The sequence below is a fragment of the Rosa chinensis genome, chromosome 2 (genome assembly GCF_002994745.2).
Source record: "Rosa chinensis cultivar Old Blush chromosome 2, RchiOBHm-V2, whole genome shotgun sequence".
Classification (NCBI taxonomy): domain Eukaryota; kingdom Viridiplantae; phylum Streptophyta; class Magnoliopsida; order Rosales; family Rosaceae; genus Rosa; species Rosa chinensis.
The window spans coordinates 81120612-81145130 of record NC_037089.1 but is presented as its reverse complement, the minus strand read 5'-3'; the positions used below and the strand labels follow the sequence as shown (position 1 = coordinate 81145130).

The window sequence follows — 24519 nt, the reverse complement described above, 5'->3', positions numbered from 1 at the left end:
ATCGTGCCCCACTTGTTAAGTGAGCTGTTAAAATGTTAAATACCTTTTTTGATACTACTTTGGTGAGCAAGCTAATCTTCTGACTAAACGAACAAAAATTGAGTGACATTCTTGTCCAAATTCTCTTTAATAACTGTCGACTGTTGTTCCAGTTCCACATGTTACCATGTTATACTGGGTTGTATGCAATCTCTACAGCTATCTGATTATCACAGTGGCAAGTTCATAGGTCTTGTGACTTAAAACCTAAATCCTTCGGCATATGCCGAATCCATAACAATTCACACATTTCGTAAGTCATTCCTCTGAAATCTACTCCTGCACTAAATCTTGCTTTTTGCTTCTTGGTTCGCTAACTTACGATATTTCCTCTAAGTGGGCTCAAACTTCCTATCGAAGAGTTTGGATTGGAGTTTTATGGGCCTTGGGCTGGTGTCTTGGGTTTTCTCCATTGACTTATCTTTTGTAAAGAAACAAAAGGGACAAGAATGGGTATTCCTTTCTCTTTTTCGTAGGAGAATGAGGGGAAAATATTGGTGTGGTGGTCATGCCCTATGGCAATATGGGATGTTCGATAACCCAAATTGCTCTCGCTACTTAGCAAGCACTTGATTGACAGGTCGGACGGATAAGCAAGCATGACAGTGTAACAGAACTTAGAGCAAGTTCACTGGGTCAATACTATTAATTGCTTTTTGCCTTTCATTTTCACCATCTAGGCCACTGGGTTGAATACTGTTCACAAAATGTCACTCTGGGTCAATTTCGTGACCTATACAAACTGACATGCAGTGACCTTTTGTGAACAGTATCTGACCCAGTGACTTAGATGGTTGAAATGAAAGGCAAAAATCAGTTAATAGTATTGACCCAGTGATCTCAACGGGTGAAGTTGCTCTTAGGCAAACTTACGAAGGTGATCAAGTACTGTTGAGCTTAAATTTGACTCAAATTTGACTAATGTTTTTAAAGCTAAAGTTCGGATCGGCTAATGATCTTTCTTAATTAGACTCTAAGTTTGACTTAGTTTGTGAAGGGGCTTGAATTTCAAGGGAAATAAATGTGATTTTTTTGTTCAAACAAAGACTAGCATATTCTAATTCTTTGTTTGATAAAATTTTTCAAACAAAGAAATGATTTTCAATATAAAAAAAAGAGATTCAAATATCAACAAAAAATTTATTGCTAATATTTTCAAACGAGACAAGTAAAAACCATATTCTAACTCTTCCACAAAAATACATAAATTTCTTATACAATAACTCATGAACCGGATACACGAGCTCCTAATTTTCATCAAGCTCATTTTAACAGCAAACTTGGCTCCTTTTTTTAAAAAATTAAACTCGAAACACATTGCGAAACGAGCCGAACTCAAACCGTAGAGAGATATCATCTCCTCAAACAAAAAATGAAAAAAGTTGGAAGGAGCCCATAATAATGACGGGGAAGACAAAATCTACAGGGGCCGCCACTTTTGCCTCCAACTCGTGGCACAACACAATTGGTTGTTTCAACACATAGAGAACTAACAGGTAACCTTAATATTTTCCTTGTAGTTCCAATCTTCTAAAGCCAGGGCCTTTCCTTCTCCACCAGATTACCCCTACCTTCTGCGTTTTGCTTTCAGCACCTGTACCTCTCTGTCACTCTATTTTCCTCTTGACACTTTTGCCCCCGCCGAAATCCCCTATTCCCCTTTGCTTCCTTTGCATGTAAACTGTAAATTATTCCTGGCTTTTCCATCTCTTTTTCTCTTTTTTGCTTGAGAAAACCCTAATCTCTACCCAATTTTTGAAGAGTTGGGTTTTCTAGGGTTTTGGATATCTTCTCTGAAGCTTGGTGTGTCCAATCCAGGCATTAGATTACAGCTGAGGTGAGATTTTGGGTTCCCATTTCTTCATAATTACGATCTGTTTCACTTTGAGCATGCTTTGGTGGGGTTTTGATATGGACTTGGGTTTTGTAAATTCTTCGTCTTTTTGCTCAAATTCGTGTAATTGGGTACTGAATCAATGTGGGTTTCATCTAGATTGAGTTGCTTTAGAGGTGGTGGGGGTTTTGTTTATAAAGCTTGGATTTTTATGTGGAGGGGGTTGTGGATCTAAAGAAAATGTTGGAGTAGTGTGTTATTTGTTATGTGAAAATGTTGCAATACTTGAAAATGAGAAACACTTTGGGATTGATATGGGTTTTATAGTGAGTGCTGTAGAAGTGGAAATGTTGGTTTTTGCATTGTCTATTTTCGAGTTTAGTGGAAATGCAGAGCTGATCCAGTTTGAGTATAAGCGGTTTTTGATCTTCCTATGGTTGTAATTGGTAAAATATATGCAGTTTGAGTATGTCTGAGGTGGTTCCAGCCGAACTCCTTATGTGCATAGAAGGAATCATGGATGTGTTAATCATGTTCTAAAAAGGATGTCATTTTTGCAACTTAGTGCGACATAGGGAATTACTAGGTGGTTAAGATGATTGTGTAAACTTTGAATTAAATCATTCTCCCCTAGGGTTTTTAGATTCTAACATTTAATGATATCTAATGTCTGTTCTCCTTTCTTGCTGACAGACTATAGTTTAGGTTGCAGATGTTATAGGTACAGTAATGAATTATAGGGATTTTGAGAGTATCACTTTTTTCAATCTTAATAGTTAGAGGAAATGATTCTGTAAGATGGTCCTTAAAGTGGGTTAGTGCTTCTTTCTTGGAAATACTTCAATGTTTGGTGTCCTATCTGGCTGATAAACTATTGTTTCAATGTGCGTGTTTTATTTTTCCAGTCACAAGAATTAGAGGGAGTAAATGTTGTTTTATTTGAACCTTAGGTGGACAAATGATTCTCACGAAGCAGTATCGATGTATACATTCTGCAAGCTGTCAATGCACAAAAGGGCATCTAAGTGAAGATGCTATATTCCTTGTATTTCAACAATTGAATTGGAATCCTAAGTTAATAGCAACACTTTCCTGTGTCTGCAAATGGTTTGATGATCTTGCCAAACGTGTACTGTGGAAGGAGTTTTGTAAAACAAGAGCACCAAAGATGATGATTGATTTGCAATCTAGTGGGAGTCACAGTGTAGATGGAAACTGGAGGGCACTTGGAAAACTGCTTATTTACTGTTCAGGAAGTAAGAAGGGCGGCCTCTTTAATACCGTTCATATCCCTGGTCACTTTGTCTATAGGACCAGGTTTTCTAGGACATCGGGGAAGAGCTTCCTTTTGCCACAATGCAGAACAGATGTATTGTATGTCTCTGACCCGTGTGAACATCTTGACCAAGGAGAAGAGGGAGATGTGGGTTTCTTCCGGGGAATTTTCAAGTCGTTCTCAATGTCAAAGGTCCGGAAGATGTTGATTAAAAGAGAGGCCCAATTTCATCCAACAGAGGTGTGCCCTTACTGTAAGGCCAAGTTGTGGAGCATGTTGCAAGCCAAAATGATACCTCAAAGTGCCAGCTGCAGATTGGGCGCTTATGAGGATTGCATTGAGTATTTTGTTTGCCTCAATGGACATTTGCTCGGTATCTGTACTCTGTTACCTTTATCTGATTCAGAAGAGGCATCGGAGTTGGAGTGAAAGTTGAAACAAAAAAGAGGTACGCTCCTGCACCTAGATGTTATAGAGTTTCTTTCTTCTTCTTTTTTTCTCCATAACCAGTTTATATCTATGCAGAGATTTGGTAATGATTTTCTATATGATATGGCATGGAAGCAATACTTACATAGAAGTTCAAAAACGGCAACCATTTCAATGTCAGATATAACAAAATTAGTGTACCAATATGTTAAGTTTCCAGTCCATGTGGCATTCATTCATTAAAGAAAAGAAACCCCAGGAGCATATCTTCAAGTATTTGCTTTGAGGTCATATTTGATCAGTTCTCCAAAGGAACCGTCCTTTATTTCTGCTAAAATTGTTTTATTTCTGTTGAGATAACATTTCTTCCTCCTCTTCTCTTAGGCAGGTTCCTTGCCATTTTGTAAGCATAAAGTTGTCGAGGCTGAACATATTTGGGGGCTCGAGCTGAAATGAACCATTAACAATCACATCAAGTGTTCGAGCATTCTGCCCTGCTCTGATGTTGTTTTACAATGGACGTGTTAGAAGCTGTTGCTAACCATTTGTTTTCCAATTGCCCTTTCCATAAAATGTAGTTACCGTGAACCATGTAATCCAATGTACATTCATGTATGCTCTAAATATGTATGTGGATCAAATATTGGGTTGTGCAATAAGGTTACACGCTCACCATGATCTTATAAGTTGCTTCAGTCCACCTTTAAATTCCTGTGTATAAGGATCTGTTGAATCAACTTATGCAACCTTTTAAGTCTTTATATCCTCACTGCCAAAGGCATAGTCTACAACAATGTGTTGATTGGTAATTGCGAGTAGTAAACACATTGATATCCCCTTGATTAATGGCGTCTGCACAACTCAACTTAGGCGTACCAAACAGATGAGGCAGCTTAATACAATTGTGGCATCAAAAGCACTGATTGGTAAAGACAGATTAAAGTGAAACAAATGCATTGGACTTGGTCTCAAGTGCTGCACATTACAACACAAGTTATGTATACACGAAGGGGGCCGAAGAAAAAAAAATTAGAATCAGACAACAGTTTACACCGTCAGTTATATATTGTGCTTGTTCCTCTGCTTAAAAGTTCACCCGGCAATGCTCATATTACCAATTCAGTACTAATACGATGCAATCAAAATGACTAAAATTGGCAATTACAGAGTCTAACACATGCATTGAAACGTATTGTTACAGATATATGTATATAACTATATATGAAAAGTATTACACATCAGGTTACATATTCTGCTTATCTGCTTCGAAGTCCAAGCCGGCAATGCTCATCTTACCAATGTTGCTGCAAAATTTATGTTCCCAGTTAAGTTTGAACAAGGCATATGAAGGTGAAAAAACATTTACCAGATAAGAAACATGTGGAAGAATACAGAAGTACCCCAGGAAAGCTAGAGCAAAGCAAAGTAGACTAGTTAAATTTTCTGGCTTGTCCAAAAGATGATTATGCAAACCATAATACTGTAAAAAGGTGGAAATTTATGTTTCTCAAAAGCCTTACAACTCTAGCATTAGTAAATTTGCTAACTTTTGCATATGCAACTGCAGAACTATAGCTAGAAAGATGTGACAACTTCGTATGTTCAACAAAACTTCATGTCCATACAAGTTATCAGAAAGGGGAAAAAGAGGCCTTACACAACAGCATCTAGGCCAGAAAGTTTGGGCAAAAACTTGCTGATATGATCTTCTGCTGCTTTGTCAGATTTCAGTGTCTCACAGTTGAACGAAACCAGAATCTTGTCCTTCCCATGCAGTTCATCAACCATATCTACGACATCCTTCTCCCAACTGCCTACCGTTGAATGCATAGAAGAGCCAAAACATGTTAAACTACATGCAGCTATCACTCCCGAAAGGACAATTTGTACAAAAAGCAAGAACTTCAGAAATGAAACTACTCGGTAAAATGCACCAAGGAAAGTTTGTTTTTGGCAAAAGCAATATCATTTCATCATGTATCAACAATTGATCATGTTAAGGTTGTATTAAGGGAATAGCCTTTTGACGAAAAGCAAAGCTGAATATCTCTAATTTCAAAAATGCAAAGCACCAAAGATACAACATTCCCAAGAAATCTACCACACTCTAAGAACCAGCAAAGAGAAATCCAAAATGGACTTACCCATGAGCATGATCGACGCTATTCAACCTAGCAGCATCATGTCCTCTACACTCCACAACAACAACTTTCTCCTTCTTTTTCTGTCACAAATCATAATCGAAACCCAATAAAGGAACCAATACAGATAATCTACAAATCACCAACTTTTACGAAAAAGAACAATCATTCATACATTGTAATCTATGATTGCAAGCTTGATCAGACGATAATCTTCTCCCCTGCTACACTCCTTTTCACAAGCCAACTCTACCAAAATGACACAAAAAATTCATGACTAAATTTAACATCCAAATTCCTAAACAAATTAAGAAAAAGAAAATTACCAGTTCCATGAAGACCATAGCAAATGTTGGTGGAATCATTCACTTTGATGAAATGGCCTGATATAGACCCACATGGTAACAATGCTATTGAAGCTATTCCTTCCATTACCTCCCCTAATTTTGACTCCACTTCGCCACCTTCATCTGCCAAAAAAAAATTCACCAGAGTATAAAAATATGAAAACCCAACAATTACCAATTTGTTCTTGGGGATTTTGGTGGAGGATTACCCAAATAGAAATATATAGAAAAGAAGTTAACTTGACAAGAGAGACTTACCCATTTGCTTCTGCACAGAGGAGAGTGGAGAGACTGAAAAGAGTTGGTGGCAAAGGCCAGACCGCATTTATAGGTCCAAGACTACTATTACGGTGTCCTTTTTTTTTTTTTTTTTTTTTTGAGAAGATAAAAACGAGGTTTAACTATTAAAAAAAAAAAAAAAAAAAACTAGGTTTCTTCAATAAGAAAAAGAAATATATTTTGAATCATTTCTCTTTTAAAGATGAAATTTCGTCGGTATATTTTCGTGTACCAACAAAAATTCATATTTAAATTTACTTTCTGTGATGAAAAATTCATATCGTGTGAGTTTTTGAAAATAGTCATGAGTGTCTTGTATCTAACTATCTATGAACAACTCGCATAAACTTGGTTCAATTTTAATGAAAACATGACCAAAACTACATGACCTCTCCGAACCAAAACGTAAAAGATCGAATAGGAACGTCTTCACAGAACCTAAAACGTAAGCGTGATCAAATGCAAGACAATATGGCTGAACAACAGTATGTTATTGTCTGACACTTTTGACGTATTCGTAATTCAAGCGAGAATGTGGTATCCTATCCCTCAAAACCTCATGTGCGACTAAAAATTGGTGAGAGTAGTATATTGACATGCCAAAACGGCGAATTTACATAAACTAAAGATAAAAACATACATTGAAGCTTGTACTTTCTACAAAGAGAAAATGTCACATGCAAGAGAAATCTCCATATTATGATTTAGACTAGTTGAAAAAACTATACTGGTGTGCAAATACAAAAGCCTTAGACTGCCCCTGACAAAGCTTCTTGGTTCTCTGCTGCAGGAGATTATTAACCAGTTTCAAGCATCTTGAAGACTAGCTTTTGTTGGGGTAGCTGGCCATTGGCAAACACCGTGACCTCTGTGTCGACCAAAATGGTGTCTTCTTCTTTGAACACTCCCCTCAAGATGCCCTTGGCAAGCTAATTTTCAACATATTGCTGAATCACTTGCTTGACTAGCCTAGCACCCGCAGTTTGGATGTTAGCCGAGATTTCCAAGAAGCTGCACAGCTGACTCACTCACTCGGATCTTCATCTTGCGGTCTGCAATTCTTTTTTGAACTCGTTGCAACTGTTGTAAAAAAGGCGAAAACCATGAGTAATCAGAGAAGGAGATTTATTTTAAATGTCTATCAGCAAAGTTTTCAAGCTAGTAAGCATTTTTGAGCAGCAAATTACCTGTATCTTGACAATGTTGTTTATCTGATCACGGTCCAAGGGATGAAAAACTATGTACTCATCAACCCGATTTATGAACTCAGGGCGAAATATGGACCTTGCAGGCTCCATGACCCGCTGCTTTATAGTTTCGTAACCCAACTCCTTTGGTGATACTTCATCATCTCCGTTAAGTATGTACTGTTAACCAACATTTGAGGTCATAATGATCACAGTGTTGGTGAAACTCACAGTGCGGCCCTGTGAGTCAGTTACTCTCCCATCATCTAAAATTTGAAGGAAAACATTGAACACGTCAGAATGCGTCTTGAAGACTAGCTTTTGCTGGGGTAGTTGGCCATTGGCAAACGCTGTGACCTCTGTGTCGACCAAAATGGTGTCTTCTTCTTTGAACTCTCCCCTCAAGATGCCCTTGGCAAGCTTATTTTCTACATATTGCTGAATCACTCGCTTCACTGGCCTAGCACCGTAGTTTGGATCGTAGCCAAGACTTCCAAGAAACTGCACAATTGCATCACTCACTTGGATTTTCATCTTGCGGTCTGTAGTTCTCTTCTGGACTCGTTCCAACTGTTGTAAAAATGCAAAAACCATGAGCAATCGGAGAATGAGATTATAGTTTATTTAAATGTCTATAAGCAAAGTTTTCAAGCCAGAAAGCATTTTTTAAGGAGCAAAATACTTGTATCCTTGATAGAATTAATGCTTTCCTGCTCCATCTGCGAATGTTTGCTAAAGTGCGTTCGTGAGATAAAGTCACCGCAGAGAAAAGTTCGCGAAGTAACTTCGTCGTGAATGTTCGCTAAAAGTACGTTCGCGAGATAATGTCACTGTAGGGAAAAGTAAGTCGTGAGTAAGTTCGCTGAGAAGTAGTGTTCGCTGAATAACTAAGTTTGTTCGCGAATGTTGAGTCTGTTCGCTGTTGCGAAACATGCTGCTGTGAAAGTCTTAGCTGCGGTGAAAGATATTTTATAGCCACTTGCATTACTGTTTGCTCCACTCAAATTAAGGTAGATATTTTGTATCTAAAGTACTTTTGATCTAGTTTAATATGATTTCATCTTAGATATTTTGTAGGTTAATCTTGTACCCCTATATAAGGGAAGTCTTGGTTGATGTAAAAGAGTGAACAAATTCAGAAACTCAAGTACACAAGTTTGCTGGGTTAAGTTGATCTATTCATGCTTCATTTGCTACTGCAAATTAATCAAATCAACAAGTTGTGGTTTCGATTATATTTTGTTCAAATACAAAGTAGAAGCAATCAAAATTTTACAAATATATTCAACATGGTCGTATCAACTGTTGGATAAAAAAACAAAAAAACAAACACAAGGTACTGATCTAATATGGCTAGTTTAAGCAACTCATCAGAAATCAGAGTTCCAATCTTCAGTGGAGAGAATTTTGACTTCTGGATGATCAAGATGAGAACCATGTTCATCTCACATGAACTATGGAGTTATGTGGATGAAGGCTATACAGTTCCAGAAATTGAAAATATGTCTAATGCTCAGAGAGTGGAGCTGAAGACAAACATAAAGAAAGATGCAAAAGTTCTAGGAATACTACAAAACTCAGTCTCAGATGAGATCTTTCCAAGAATCACAAATGAAGAAACAGCCAAAGCAGCTTGGGATGTTCTGCTGCTTGAGTTCAAAGGCTCAGAAAAGGTTAGAGCTGTTAAACTTCAATCTTTGAGAAGAGATTTTGAGTATACTAGAATGAATGAAACTGAGCTGCTAAATGATTACAGTACTAGACTGACTGATATTGTAAATCAAATAAAAACCTATGGTGAACCTGTTACGGAGAAGAGAGTTGTCCAGAAGATCCTTATGAGTCTAAATAGAAAATATGATGCTATAATCTGTATTATAGAGGAGACTAGGGATATGGAAACTCTTGGTGTTCAAGATGTGATGGGGACACTTAAGGCTTTTGATTAGAGGTTAATGATGAACCATCTGAGAAAGCTTTTCAAACACTGAGTCTTAGCTCAAATCAGAAAAATGATGAGCCATCTAGTTCTAATTCAGAAAAGGGAAAACAAAAGATGAAGAAGAACTGGAAAATTGCCACAATGCAGAACAGATGTATTGTATGTCTCTGACCCGTGTGAATATCTTGACCAAAGAGAAGAGGGAGATGTGGGGGAATTTTCTAGTCGTTCTCAAAGTCAAAGGTCCGGAAGATGTTGATGTTGATTAAAAGAGGGGTCCTGCACCTAGATGTTATAGAGTTCCTTTCTTCTTCTTCTTCTTCTTTTTTTTTTTTCTCGAAACCAGGTTATATCTATGCAGAGATTCGTTAACGATTTCCTATATGATATGGCATGGAAGCAATACTTAAATAGAAGTTCAAAAACAGCAACCATTTCAATGTCAGATATCACAAAATTAGTGTACCAATATGTTAACTTTCCAGTCCGTGTGGCATTCATTCATTAAAGAAAAGAAACCCCAGGAGCATATCTTCAAGTATTTGGTTTAAGGTCAACGAAATTTGACCAGTTCTCCAAAGGAACCGTCCTTTATTTCGGCTAAAATCGTTTTATTTCTGTTGAGATAACATTTCTTCCTTCTTTTCTCTTAGGCAGGGTCCTTGCCATTCTGCAACCGTAAAGTTGTCGAGGCTGGACATATTAGGGAGCTCGAGCTGAAATGAACCATTAACAATCATATCAAGTGTTCGAGCATTCTGCCCTGCTCTGATGTTTTTTTTACAATGGAGGTGTTAGAAGCTGTTGCTGACCATTTGTTTTCCAATTGCCCTTTCCATGAAATTATGTTACCGTTAACCATGTAATATATTGTACATTCATGCATGCTCTAAAATATGTATGTGGATCAAATATTGGGTTGTGCGATAAGGTTACACACTTGTTCACCATGATCGATCAATTTTGTTATAAGTTGCTTCAGTCCACCTTTAAATTCCTGTGTATGGGGATCTATTGAATCAACTTTATGCAACCTTTTAAGTCTTTATATCCTCACTGCCAAAGGCATAGTCTACAACATTGTGTCGATTGGTAATTGTTAGTAAACAAATTGATATCCTCTTGATTAAACACATTGATATTCCCTATATTAATGGCGTCTGCACAACTCAACTTAGGCATACCAAACAGATGAGGCAGCTTGATACAACTGTGGCATCAAAAGCACTGATTGGTAAAGACAGATTAAAGTGAAACAAATGCATTGAACTTGTTCTCAAAGTGTTGCACATTACAACCAAGTTATGCATACACGAAGGGGACCAAAGAAAAAAAAGTAAAATCAGACATTAGTTTATACTGTCAGTTATATATTGTGCTTGTTCCTTTGCTAAAAAGTTCACCTGGCAATGCTCATCTACCAATTTTAGTACTAATACGATGGAATCAAAATGACTAAAATTGGCAAATACAGAGTCTAACACATGCATTGAAACATATTGTTACAGATATATGTATCTATGAAAAGTATTACACATCAGGTTACATATTCTGCCTATTCCTCTGCTTCGAAGTCCAAGCCGGCAATGCTCATCTTACCAATGTTGCTGCAAAATTTATGTCCCCAGTTAAGTTTGTACAAGGCATATGAAGGTGAAAGAACATTTGACATATAAGAAACATGTGGAAGAATACAGAAGTAACCCGGGACAGCTAGAGCAAAGCAAAGTAGACAAGTTAAATTTTCTCTGGCTTGTCCAAAAGATGATCATGCAAACCATAATACTGTAAAAAAGTGGAAACTTATGTTTTTCAAAAGCCTGACGACTCTAGCATTAGTAAATTTGCTAACTTTTGCATATGCAACTGCAAAACTATAGCTAGAAAGATGTGACAACTTTGTACTTTCAACAAAACTTCGTATCCATATAAGTTTTCAGAAAGGGAAAAAAGAGGGTTTACACAACAGCATCTAGGCCAGCTAGTTTGGTCAAAAACTTGCTGATATGATCTTCTGCTGCTTTGTCAGATTTCAGTGTCTCACAGTTGAACGAAACCACAATCTTGTCCTTCCCATGCTGTTCATCAACCATATCTACGACATCCTTCTCCCAACTGCCTACCGTTGAATGCAAAGAAGAGACAAAACATGTTAAACTACATGCAGCTATCACTCCCGAAAGGACAATTTGTACAAAATGCAAGAACTTCAGAAATGAAACTACTCGATAAAATGGACCGAGGAAAGTTTGTTCAAGGAAAAAGCAATATCATTTCATCATGTATGAACAATTGATCATGTTAAGGTTCTATAAAGGCATGGCCTCTTGACAAAAAGTAAAGCTGAATATCTCTAATTTCAAACATGCAAAGCACCAAACACATTCTAAAAACCAGCAAGAGAAATCTAAAATGAACTTACCCATGAGCATGATCAACGCTACATAACCTCGCAGCATCATGGCCTCTACACTCCACAACAACAACTTTCTCCTTCTTTTTCTGTCACAAATAATAATCGTCACCCAATAAACGAACCAATACAGAGAATCACATATCACCAACTTTTACGAAAAAGAAGAATCATTCATACATTGTAGTCTATGATTGCAAGCTTGATCAGACGATAATCTTCTCCCCTGCTACACTCCTTTTCACAAGCCAACTCTACCAAAATGACACAAAAAAGTCACGACTAAATTTAACATCCAAATTCCTAAACAAATTAAGAAAAAGAAATTACCAGTTCCATGAAGACCATAGCAAATGTTAGTGGAATCATTCACTATGATGAAATGGCCTGATATAGACCCACATGGTAGCAATGCTATTGAAGCCACTCCTTCCATTACCTCCCCTACTTTTGACTCCGCTTCACCACCTTCATCTGCCACACAAATTTACCAGAGTATAAAAATATGAAAACCCAAAAATTACCAATTTGTTCTCAGGGATTTTGGTGGAGAACTACCCAAATAGGAATATATAGAAAAGATGTTAGCTTGACAAGAGAGACTTACCCATTTGCTTCTGCACAGAGGAGAGTGGAGAGACTGAAAGAGTTGGCGGCAAAGGCCAGAGGGCATTTACAGGTCTAAGACTACTTCGTAATATTTATTTTCTGTCCTTTTTTTTTTCTTTTCTTTTTTTTGAGAAGATAAAAACGAGGTTTATCTATTCAAAAAAAAAAAAGGAGGATTATTCAATAAGACAAAGAAATATATTTTGAATTATTTCTCTTTTACAAATGAAATTATTTCGTCAGTATATTTTCGTGTACCAACAAAAACTTATATCTAAATTTATTTTTAACGACGGAAAATTCGATAGGACATAGTGAGTTTTTCAGAATAATACATGTCTTGTATCTATGAATAATTTACATAAACTTGTTCCATTTTAACGAAAACATGACCAAAACTACATGACCTCTCCGAACCAATGCATAAAAGAGCGAATAGGAACGTATTCATAGAACCTAAAAGTATGTTATTGTCGGATGCTGACTTATTCGTAATTCAAGCAGAAATGGGGTATTCTATTTCTCGAAGCTTCATGTATGACTAAAAAGTGGTGATAGTATATTGACATGCCAAAACGGCGAATTTATATTAACCAAAGATTAAAACATACTTTGAAGCTTGTACTTTCTACAGGAAAATGTCATATACAGGAGAAATCTCCAGACTATGATTTAAACTTGTTGAAAAACTATACTAGTGTGCCGATACAAAAGCCTTAAACGGCCCCTGACAAAGCTTCTTTGTTCTCCGCTGCAGGAGATTCTGAACCAGTTTCAACCGTCTTGAAGACTAGCTTTTGCTGGGGTAGCTGGCCATTGGCAAACGCCGTGACCTCTGTGTCGACCAAAATGATGTCTTCTTCTTTAAACTCTCCCCTCAAGATGCCCTTGGCAAGCTCATTTTCCACATATTGCTGAATCACTCGCTTGACTGGCCTAGCACCATAGTTTGGATCGTAGCCGAGATTTCCAAGAAGCTGCACAGCTGCCTCGCTCACTTGGATCTTCATCTTGCGGTCTGCAATTCTCTTTTGGACTCGTTGCAACTGTTGTAAAAAAAAGCGAAAACCATGAGTAATCAGAGAAGGAGATTTATTTTAAATGTCTATCAGCAAAGTTTTCAAGATAGTAAACATTTTTGAAGAGCAAATTACCTGTATCTTGACAATGTTGTTTATCTGATCACGGTCCAAGGGCTGGAAAACTATGTACTCATCAACCCGATTCATGAACTCAGGGCGAAATATGGACCTTGCAGCCTCCATGACCCGCTGCTTTATAGTTTCATAACCTAACTCCTTTGGCGATACTTCATCATCTCCATTAAGTATGTACTGTGAACCAACATTTGAGGTCATAATGATCACGGTGTTGGTGAAACTCACAGTGCGGCCCTGTGAGTCAGTTACTCTCCCATCATCTAAAATTTGAAGGAAAACATTGAACACATCAGAATGCGCCTTTTCAATCTCGTCAAATAGGATAACTGAATATGGCCTCCGGCGAACAACCTCCGTCAGCTGTCCTCCCTCCTCATACCCCACATAGCCAGGTGGAGCTCCTATCAGTCTTGAGACAGCATGCTTTTCCATGTACTCACTCATATCAATTCTAACAAGAGCTTCTTCAGTGTTGAACATGTAGGAAGCAAGGGTCTTGGCTAGTTCTGTCTTCCCTACACCGGTGGGGCCCATGAACATGAAACTAGCGATCGGGCGATGTGGATCTGAGAGACCTGCTCGAGACCGCTGAATAGCTTCAGCTACTGATTTCACTGCAGGATCCTGTCCTACAACACGTTTATGCAGCTCTTCCTCCAAATGCAAGAGCTTTTCCCTCTCTGACTGTAGAAGCTTGGAAACAGGAATACCAGTCCACTTGCTGACAATTTCAGAAATGTCATTTCCCGTAACTTCCTCCCTCAGCATTGATTTCCCAGACCTGATATACTCATCGAGCTCCTTTTCAGCACCAAGGAGTTGGCGCTGTAAGGAATTCAGACTTCCATACTTCAGCTCAGCAGCACGGTTAAGATCATACTCTCGTTCAGCCTGCTGGATCTCCAGATTTACCCTGTCAACCTGTTATAACACAAACACTTGTTTCTCAACAACCAAGTACTTCAAATTTACCACATTTTAAATTTCAGCAACATGATTAATATTTCATCCCAATTGAATCACCACTGTTTCAAATTTGGATCAAAATGAGGAGTACAGTTTTTCTGTTCTTTCAAAGTTGGATTAAAAATAATTGCTCTCACACAAGCTGAAACAGAAAATCATAACAGTATAAAGAACAGAACTTCAAGGTGCCTACCTCTTCCTTGATTGACTGAATGCGAGTCATGACAGACTTCTCATGTTCCCACTGCTCAGACAGCTGAGATTGTTTCTCTTTTAAGATGGACAACTCTGCCTCAAGGCGGTTCAATCTCTCTTTGGACGCTTTGTCAGTGTCATTTGTAAGTGACAGTCTTTCCATTTCAAGTTTCAATACTGAACGATTGATCTCATCTAGGGCTGTGGGCTTTGATGTAATTTCCATTTTCAATTTAGCAGCAGCTTCATCAACTAAGTCAATAGCTGCAATTCAAGGACATAAAAGATATTCCATGTAAAATGTGAAAGCTAAGAAATGAATTGCACAAAAGTTCTTCAGTGTTAAGTGCACACTAATCAGCTGGACAGACATTCTGACAGCCTTACAAATCTGCCGATAAAAACAGGAACCATGATATCTAAGAAGCATATATTTTCACATTTCAAATACCCTACCTCATCTCTTCCAAGATTTATACTACAAACGCCACTTTGGGAGACCAGACAAGTGCCATGAAATTCATGTTCCAGTTTGTCTTCAGATATATAAAGAGAGCTACGTGATATTGCTAAAACATACATCTGTTGGTTTGCTCCAAGAATAAGTACTTCATATGACTATCGCAGTTATCTAATGATAAAACACTAAGATGATTCAAAGCTTCAGCTAAGTTTATTTCTTAAAGCCTGTCATGTCAATTTTTCATCATGCCCATTTATACATACATGTGTGCGTGTGTGATGAATAGAAGGAAAAAACCACAGAAAAGTGCGAAGGATTAAATATTGCATCTTTCGTTTTGTCCAGCATACACATTCACACGATCATAGATTATACATTTTCTATGTATTTTGTGAAGGAAATTACCTTTGTCAGGTAAAAATCTCCCACTGATGTAACGGTCTGAGAGAATTGCAGCTTCCACAAGTGCACCATCAGAAATGCGGACCCCGTGATGCAACTCATATCTTTCACGCAATCCCCGGAGTATCGAAATTGTATCCTCAACAGTAGGTTGATCAACATAAACTTGCTGAAAACGACGCTCCAATGCTGGATCTTTCTCAATATATTTGCGATATTCATCCAGTGTTGTTGCACCTATACACCGCAACTCTCCCCGACCAAGCATGGGTTTTAAAAGATTGCCAGCATCCATTGCACCATTTGTAGCACCTGAAACAAATAACAGTAGACCACCGATTCAAACTCAAAGTGATTTGGACATAAAAGAACTATTCTAAAATTAAAATATTGTCATTTAACCCAAAACAAAAATAGAGTAGACAAAAAAGGAAAGCCCTTCCACCTATAAATGACAAGTAAAAGTTCGATCCACCAACAATTATGAGAACTAAAATTCAATAAGTTTAATACCTGCCCCGACAACTGTGTGGATCTCATCAATAAAAAGGACAATCTGGCCCTCTGATTCTGTTACTTCCTTGAGTACAGCCTTCAGCCTATCCTCAAACTCTCCCCGATATTTTGCTCCAGCAATTAGTGCACCCATGTCAAGAGATATTAGCTGTAAAGAGAAGAATGTCATTTACATACATTAATTGAGAAAAAAACGAAGAGAGGGGCACAGGTTCCTAGTAGAAGCTGTCTTCAAATTCAAAATATAGAACACACCTTACGATTCATTAAAGCTTGTGGGACATCCCCTTGCACAATTCGCTGAGCAAGCCTGTTGAAGAGATAGGGTTAGATTTACTAAAAAATAAAGCAGAAAAAGTAATCATCATCCAAACAAGTGAAAAATAGATCAACCTACATCAACCTAAAGTTGTCAGTAAAGGATAAAACCCATGTACAGAAGCATCAGTGTTAGGGTATTTGCTGATACTGAAGAACCGTATGTTTGAAAATTTTAATTATGTTATGCATCTGAAGAGCTGGATTCAATGGTTTTAACAGCTTTAACAGTTCACTTTGGCTTGCAGAAACAACACAAACAAGTGAAATTACATACAGGATAAGTCAGGAACTGGGCAAGCTGTTTATGAGGGAAACCTATTGAGCCTAAAAACATCTCTAATAAAATCCTCACATTCTTTTTTTCTTTTTCTTTTTTTGACATAACCCTCATTTTCACATGCTACTTAGTTACCATAGAAAAATTAAAATTAAAAAATAAGCTGTTTATGAGGGAAACATATTGAGCCTAAAAACATCTCTAATTAAAATCCTCACATTCTTTTTTTCTTTTTCTTTTTTTGACATAACCCTCATTTTCACATGCTACTTAGTTACCATAGAAAAATTAAAATTAAAAAATAATAAGGTACTTACCCTTCTGAAATCGCAGTTTTCCCAACACCTGGTTCACCAATCAGCACTGGGTTATTCTTTGTTCTTCTTGAGAGAATCTGGATGCACCTGCGTATTTCATCATCTCTTCCTATTACCGGGTCAAGCTTTCCTTCTTTTGCCATGGCTGTCAGATCTTTTCCATACTTTTCAAGGGACTCATATTTCCCCTCAGGATCTGCAGCATCAAAAGAGAGTCATACTTTCATACAATCGGAAATTAAAAGAAGTCAGCACTCAGCGCTGCAAACAACATATTGAAATTGCTATCTAAGGCACACGAGAAGACTGGAATACAAAACACTGCAAAATCCTGCTTTTATTTTCCCCACCCTGTGTGTTTTGCACAAAGCATTACACAGACAGAGGGACACACACAACCCCTTGTACAGTGAAGAAATGAAACACATTGCAACCTTGGTCAATAACTGATTGCCGTCCCCTTATGGATTCTATAGCCGACTTCAAAGACTGCTTGGAGATTTGAAAATCCTTAAATATTTGCTTCCCAAATCGTTGATCTTGAATGAAACCAAGAACCAAATGCTCCACAGACACAAACGAGTCCCCATATTCCTTCTTGTAATCCCTGGCTCTCTGAAGCAAGGCTTCCAAATCACGTCCTAACATCGATCCCGCAGAGTCACCAAGAACCTAATGCAGTAAAACAGAGATCAACATAAGTTAACTAAGGTCATAGCATAAATACATTGAACTACACAATAAAATTCTTGGCCGTCTAAGAATTATGACTAAAGCCACCCTCTACCTCTATCATGTGCTTTAAAGGCATCCAAATTCCGTAGTTCTATGTCAAATTATTGAACATCAATTACTAGCCTAAACATTTTGCAAGTACACGAATACGTAAGGCACCTGCAACTCACAGCTATCCTCAGCCATTAATCTACTATAGTTTAAAACATTCATCAAATACATTCAATGAAGTCAAGACTACAAACGAGCAATGCCGAAGTCATAAACAAGTAAACTTGATGTGCATACTACCTTAGGTTGGCGCTGAATATACTTATCAGTGGCCTCAAGAAGCCTACTATTATCCACCCCAGCCTTAGCGAAAATCCGACGAGCAAGCCCATTCTTCTGCTCAAGCAATGCCTTCATCAAATGCTCAGTCTCCACTATCTGATGCTTGTTCTCCTTGGCCACTTCCGGCGACGAAACCACCGCCTGCCACGCCATTTCAGTGAATTCCTGCTGTGTAATCTGTCCCTTCACCACCACCAAAACCAAGTCACACATTCAAATTTCTACATAAAGATTAAAACTCTCACTAATTTCACTATCCAAAATTAGCAGTACAACATACCCTTCCGGTTGAAGAAGCCTCGGAGCGCACAACAAACGGGTTCGGAGCCCGGCCCAGTCGGCCCGACCCGGTCCCAAACGCACCGTTCGGGTTGAATTGCCGGGACGCTAGTCCCCGGAAGAATTGGGGTCTGGCGTGGAAGGTGAGGGAGAGAGTTGGGCGAGGAAAGAGAGAAGCTTTACTGCAACACTTGGTGGAAACAGACTGGGGAAGACGAAGGCCGACGCCGGAAGCAGCGAACGAGGTGGTCGACGAGGTCATCGCCGGGGCTTATAGCGTTAACGGCGAAGTGGGTTTTCCGGCGAGAAGAGAAAGATGGGAGCTTTGCGTGGGAATGAGAAAAAGATTTGAGATTGTTGAGAGAGAGAGAAGTTCTTCTGTTCTTGGGTGAAGAAGAAGGTTTGAGTAGGAGTGAAGGCGATTAGCAAGAGCTCAAAATTCGAAAGTCGAAACTTATAAAAATATATTTATTTTTATTTTTTATTTTTATGGTGATTTTGATTTTGTTGCTGTCATCTCATGCCCACAAAAAAAGGGAGAAGAAGAAGAATAGTGTGTGTGTGATTCCGTAGGGTTCCAGTAACGATTTGGGAAGCTCGGCGAAGCATCGCGAAATTGTTAGATTTTACAGAAACGGCCAAGCTACGTGGCTAAATTCAAGGAATAATGATCAGTGTTGGGACCCACAAGTCAATTTTCAGTCCATTAGCAATTTTTTATTATTATTTTTTTGGCATATTTTTAGAAGCATATGAAACGGACCGTTGGTTTTTAGTTGTGTAAGGTTTTTTTTCAGTAAGTTCGGAGGTTGTGGGTCGACTCATGAAGACTAGTTCTTAGTGTGATAAAAAATACGAAAATGTTCACAAGGTCAGTTATTGACTAAGAAAATAATGCTCAACCACATTTAGATGTAAATCTAAGGGCAGAGAGAATTATTATTAAGTTAAGGTGTTTTGTTTTCCACTCTTGGATGTAAATCTAAGGGTTGTTGAGCATAAATTCTTGAGTCAAGCAACTGACCAGGTGAACGCCACTATAAAAAATAAATGCAAAAGTGTTTAAGGAAAACTGAATTGGGAGATAATTGAATCATACTTTCATTGATAATAGGGGCCTATTTATATAGAGGATTATAAGACATAGAATCAGAGTTGTACAAGGAAAGATAATCGTACAATTAATCAGATATCTATGAATATCTCCGAGAATATCTCTAATTCAAAACTGTATTACAACTATGTCAAATAACCTAGAGTTTGTGTCAGACACATATTCTGGATTTACTTGAACATAGAGTATTTTTTGAAAAATTATAAATTAGTGTAAATTCAATGACTTACAAATATTAATGATAATTTTTTAAGGTTCATGTGTTTTTCATGGTCATGATGTTAATCAAAACATGTTATTTTTTTTTATATAAATTTATACTAATTCGAAAATACTTTAGAACTGAATTTGGATAGGCTAGAAAGTTGCATCATTTTAAAGTTATACACATGTACTTTTGCGCCGGTTCGATTCTTCTATATACTTCTTTGTATGTGTGTTCATGTTAAACTAAGGCGACCGAGTTAATTATCTTGGCAACTGCATTAGAAAATTTGTTTGGTTGGGGGAAGATTGATCTCTTGTGCTCGACTTTCTCTACTCTCCCTTGTTAGTTCATTGGTAGTTTTGAGTGTTGCAGAAGATTTGTTTTTGTCAGATATCACGAAGGAAACCAAGTTATGAATGCACTAACCTCTCCTCTTCGGTAGGATTCACCTCCATCTTTAATTCATTATTTTGTTTTTCAAAACAAATGTACTCGAACTATTCCCAAAAGAAAAAAGTCGAAACGATTATGTGGCAAACAATTGGTGAGTCAATACTTTCGGACTAGATAGTTATCCCGCGCTTCCGGGTCTTTCTATTAATATGTATTATTGATTGAACTATAGCGATTGCATAACGAAGAAATGATAATTGTTGCACACTAATTCATGAAGTCATTTTTATTTTACATCTTGTTAACACCAAATTGCAGGCTTACTGACATTTGAAGTTGTCATTGTGGACATTTTGCCTCATAAGAGATACTACAACATACAGATTCAAGCATTGGCAAAATTTGTTATTCAGATGTTGCACACTACGTACATCAGCAATGTAAGCCAATCCCTATCCTGTCACAAATCAGCCCTTCCCTGATATTACCTATGTTATAACAACCACAATCCCATGTTGCCCACTCAACATATTTTAGGAGCTTGGCTACCAGATTTTCTTGGATATTGCGGTCGGAGTGGTGAGCATGAGTTGCATGTTCCTCTCCAAGACTACAGAAAATCTTGATTTTCTTTATTGGTAGAAAATCTGAAGCACCTGAATGAAATAGACTGAATTAGCAAACACATTGAGGTGATTTCAGTAAAACTATCTTTGTATCACTGAACAGGTTGAGATGCTTTTGCGTTTATTATCCGTAAGATTATGCACCAAGAGCTTTTGCAACACAATAGACAGCTCTAAAATGAGAATCTGCTGAATAGAAATACTAATAACCACATTTAGTTGTTTCAAGTTCTGAACATCATATCAATGCTAGTAGGAGTACTGAAACAACCCTGTGCAAGCATATTGCAAATTGAATTGAACTGCAATCAATACAAATAACCAAAAGCCTAAAGCCGTGGATACCATGTCCACTAATACTGAAACAACCTTGTGCAAGCATATTGCAAATTGAATTGAACTGCAATCAATATAAATAACCAAAAGCCTAAAGCCATGGATACCATGTCCACTAATCCTGGCACATTGTTATAAATTACTGGAAAATAAAGAAAGCCCTAAATATATACATGCATGACTAAAACCCAATGTACCTCAATTCACAAACAGTAAAAGATATAAACGTACGTCAAAAGTAGGCGGATGTTCACTTTCTGCAATTTAAACACCATACTCTCATTACCTAAATAAAATAGAAATAGACGAAACGGCAGGGAGATCAACTGGTAATGAATGACAAACTAACAAATAATTCTAATTAATATTTTCATTTTGATATTAGGAAGCATATGGAGGAGCCAATACAAATAACTAAATCTATTCAAAGTTTAAATTGTTTTTTTTAGCTTATTTAATCTATTCTCGCACTTTTGTGCTCATGACTCTCATAAAAGATATCTTTGATTCCTCCCCTGCTTCTCTCTTCTTTGATTAAATCAAAGGATTATCCTATTTAGTGAAGATACAATTTAACTCAAGAAACATTCAAACAACTACGTAGCATAAGAAACAAATGATAAATAAACAGTGAAAGGATAGATTTTTCAGACATATAGAGACTTAAAATTTTTGGAGACCAAAACATCTGCCAAGAATAAGTAAAAGAGTCATTTTGAAACACAGCTGCATTATATCGCCAAATCTTTGTGATTTTTGCAATTTTGAAACACTAATCATCATAAGTTAAGTGTCTTTAAGTTTGCCAAGTCACCATTGACATCTTGCTCCATGCTTGCAACACCAGCATCACCTTCAACCTGAAAAATCAATAATGAATTGGTTCAAAGATCGAGACAGATGTGAACTTTCAATAGCTCACTAACCATTCTTATAAAGGGCAAAAGCATTTTATAAAATACTCACAGGAACATTGGCTTCATTGTCAGATAGCTCATCAAGGTCAGCAAAAATGAATAGGCCAGAGATGCCTGCAATTACGCCAGAAAATGTCACAAAAATTGTATGGATTGCTATGATCCTTGTTAAATTTGGTGCAACTCAGAAACATATAGATTTATGCATCAAAAGACATAAATATACTTCACAATCCAACATTCATAGATAGGGAGATAACAATCACCCAAGCTATAGTAATGAATTCTCTAACTCATGTAATTTTTTGTTTGAACAGTCATGGTCTAATACGGTTAGTGTTCTATTAGTCAGTAGAACTAACTATTAGTCTGACACAGTCCTAATTGCTATAGCAAACCAGCATCAGTCAAATAAACCTAAAAAATAATGGCCTTCAACCAATTAAGATATAAACCACCCCTAGCACAAACAGTAATAGCGAGTGAAACCTGCAAACATTATCAAAGATATTTCATTATTAAAAACAGCATGGTCAATGTATTTGCCAATTGAGAAAGCAGGGAATGAGCGAAGACATCATTTTTTATAATAAAGATCATAAAACAAATGGAAACATAAAACTTAAATAAAGGTTGAGGGATTAGGGTTTACGGTAAATAGATGTAAATAAAGACTGTAAACATTGGTTTGATATAAGTGTGGCAGTTATGATTAAGTTCTGAAACCATTTTTTACCTCAACACAAAAGTTGCCAGTCAATTTTAGGGAAAATATCTGTTTAATACCAGCATGTATAGAGATTTTGATAAAATGTATGGAAGTTTGATTTTCAAAGCTGAAGTATTGTCCTTTCTGGAATTTATACCATGTGAGTGCTTGTTTTGGGATTCAGTTAAAGATGAAGTTGCTGCTGTTGCATTAGTGATGCTTCAGTTCAATAAGGGCACCACTAAATACTACCACAGACCAGATTAGTAAAATAAAAAAGGGTTAAAACTTAAACCTGATTTTAACTTTGTAATGTTTCGATTGAGCTACTACCATAACCGTTTACCTTTCCAAAAACAGAAGTACCATGTTTCTGTAGCAAGGCCAACTATTACAGGAGCTAGCGGAGAGGAGAAAAACTCATGGATTGAGTGTTTTCTATTCAAAATCATAAATATGACCGTTGACTATGAATAAGATGAAATTATTCCCTTCTCACACTGGTCGTTAATAACTTAATACTAAGAATTATGTCAAATAAAAATGATCAAAACTTAGATCACGCCATAAAATGGAGCTCCTCTAAACCATAAGCATTTCATACGAATCAAAATGTCACTCAAAAAAGCTCAACAATCATTGAAGCCAATCTTAAACAAAGAAACGAAGTACTGACTAACCACCGATCAGAAGCAACCTTTTAACAAAACCAGACAGAGGAATAAGAAACACGATGGCTATCATGCACCAAATATCCAGTTGTAAAACGGAAGCAAAAACACAGCTTCGTACCTCAATCAATTGGTTTTAATACTGAGTTCTTCCTCCTTCATATCAATTCCCAGAAGCTTCCGAATGATCTACTCTTTATGCACAGATCGGGCAAACAACCGAAAACAAACACCTCTCTGTCTGTCTCTATCAATTTTCTACCTCTCTCAGCGTCTATCTGTTTGCGGCGGCAAAGAAAAGAAGACGCGAGAAGTCGATAATTCGGTGGTGGCTCCGTAGATCAATAGGTGGACTGTGTAATTTTTCTGAACATAGAAGGGTAAAACCGGTATTCCACTATTCATAAGGCGAACACTCCTTTAGTATATAGTATAATAATTCCTTTCCCAATAAAGTATTGCTTTGATGTATGGAGTACTCCTAGTTGAATAGGATTAACCTCTCCTAAATTGTTCCTGTGGTATTATTAGGTTTAAACGATCTATATGTATAGAGATTCATACATGTTAACATTATCTTCAGTTTAAAGAGCTAGAAGGTGTTGCTTCAGGCACAAGGAAAAGCACGTCGAGTGTCCAATGACGAACAAGAAGAAGATCAGCGCGTTGTCAAGCTCCCTGAAGACATTATTGTGGAAATTCTGTTAAAGTTGCCCTTCAAATATTTGATCCAATGTAGTTGCGTTTCAAAAAAATGGCGTTCTTTAATATTATTTGACCCCCAGTTCTCCAAACCCTACTACAAAGTAGCATCCGAGCAGAGAAGTCTTGGTCAATCACTACTCTGTGTTTCCAGGCGAAGTAAATTTCCGTTAAAATGGTTTGAAATACCAGTCTACACTAGTAATCCAAAATTTCAATCCTTAGAGGTCTTGGCTGGTGACCAATGTACCTAATTCCTTTCTTTCCTCCCCACTCAAGGAAAAAAAACTGGGATCTTGCAATGGTTTAGTATGTTTAGGTGAATTGTCTGCCTACGAAAGACATTATAAAAACGTGTGTATCTGGAACCCTTCAACCGGATT

General features: G+C 37.3%; 6 protein-coding genes and 1 long non-coding RNA gene across 10 annotated transcripts; 2 read left to right on the top strand and 5 right to left on the bottom strand.

Annotated features, from left to right (window-relative positions):
- Positions 1-1571: 1571 nt before the first annotated feature.
- On the top strand, positions 1572-4283 carry LOC112190041 (EID1-like F-box protein 2). 3 transcript variants are annotated; one of them, XM_040515034.1, is made up of 3 exons: positions 1572-1876; positions 2824-3597; positions 3967-4283. In XM_040515034.1, the coding sequence occupies exon 2, from the start codon at positions 2832-2834 to the stop codon at positions 3576-3578; it is 747 nt and encodes a 248-aa protein (XP_040370968.1). In that variant the 5' UTR covers positions 1572-1876; positions 2824-2831; the 3' UTR covers positions 3579-3597; positions 3967-4283. The 3 variants fall into 3 exon arrangements, with proteins under 3 accessions (XP_040370968.1, XP_024185228.1, XP_040370969.1); XM_024329460.2 differs by having other exon boundaries at positions 3963-4283; XM_040515035.1 differs by having other exon boundaries at positions 2779-3597; positions 3963-4283.
- A 406-nt stretch (positions 4284-4689) lies between these two features.
- LOC112190042 lies at positions 4690-6417 on the bottom strand. The gene is made up of 6 exons (XM_024329461.2): positions 6325-6417; positions 6046-6189; positions 5895-5968; positions 5723-5802; positions 5236-5388; positions 4690-4882 (listed from the first exon to the last, which is right to left on the bottom strand). Exons 1-6 carry the CDS (start codon positions 6389-6391, stop codon positions 4822-4824), a joined length of 579 nt encoding a protein of 192 aa, XP_024185229.1. The 5' UTR covers positions 6392-6417; the 3' UTR covers positions 4690-4821.
- A 725-nt stretch (positions 6418-7142) lies between these two features.
- Positions 7143-8126, bottom strand: LOC112185164 (chaperone protein ClpB3, chloroplastic-like). The gene is made up of 4 exons (XM_024323371.1): positions 7764-8126; positions 7533-7712; positions 7378-7425; positions 7143-7274 (listed from the first exon to the last, which is right to left on the bottom strand). The coding sequence occupies exons 1-4, from the start codon at positions 8124-8126 to the stop codon at positions 7143-7145; spliced, it is 723 nt and encodes a 240-aa protein (XP_024179139.1).
- A 755-nt stretch (positions 8127-8881) lies between these two features.
- LOC112185163 lies at positions 8882-9481 on the top strand. Its single transcript, XM_024323370.1, has one exon. It carries the CDS (start codon positions 8882-8884, stop codon positions 9479-9481), a length of 600 nt encoding a protein of 199 aa, XP_024179138.1.
- Positions 9482-10898: 1417 nt separating this feature from the next.
- On the bottom strand, positions 10899-12622 carry LOC112190043. The gene is made up of 6 exons (XM_024329463.2): positions 12495-12622; positions 12218-12361; positions 12068-12141; positions 11897-11976; positions 11437-11589; positions 10899-11081 (listed from the first exon to the last, which is right to left on the bottom strand). The coding sequence occupies exons 1-6, from the start codon at positions 12496-12498 to the stop codon at positions 11030-11032; spliced, it is 507 nt and encodes a 168-aa protein (XP_024185231.1). The 5' UTR covers positions 12499-12622; the 3' UTR covers positions 10899-11029.
- A 410-nt stretch (positions 12623-13032) lies between these two features.
- LOC112190040 (chaperone protein ClpB3, chloroplastic) lies at positions 13033-18963 on the bottom strand. 2 transcript variants are annotated; one of them, XM_024329454.2, is made up of 10 exons: positions 18462-18963; positions 18140-18364; positions 17548-17785; positions 17114-17309; positions 16454-16508; positions 16196-16346; positions 15686-15994; positions 14816-15081; positions 13651-14577; positions 13033-13542 (listed from the first exon to the last, which is right to left on the bottom strand). In XM_024329454.2, exons 1-10 carry the CDS (start codon positions 18720-18722, stop codon positions 13213-13215), a joined length of 2958 nt encoding a protein of 985 aa, XP_024185222.1. In that variant the 5' UTR covers positions 18723-18963; the 3' UTR covers positions 13033-13212. The 2 variants fall into 2 exon arrangements, with proteins under 2 accessions (XP_024185222.1, XP_024185225.1); XM_024329457.2 differs by having other exon boundaries at positions 18140-18358; positions 18462-18962.
- A 1454-nt stretch (positions 18964-20417) lies between these two features.
- LOC112185653 lies at positions 20418-23764 on the bottom strand. Its single transcript, XR_002930376.2, has 4 exons — positions 23556-23764; positions 22104-22168; positions 21952-21997; positions 20418-20831 (listed from the first exon to the last, which is right to left on the bottom strand). It is a non-coding gene; the product is annotated as an uncharacterized LOC112185653 (long non-coding RNA).
- Positions 23765-24519: the final 755 nt, after the last annotated feature.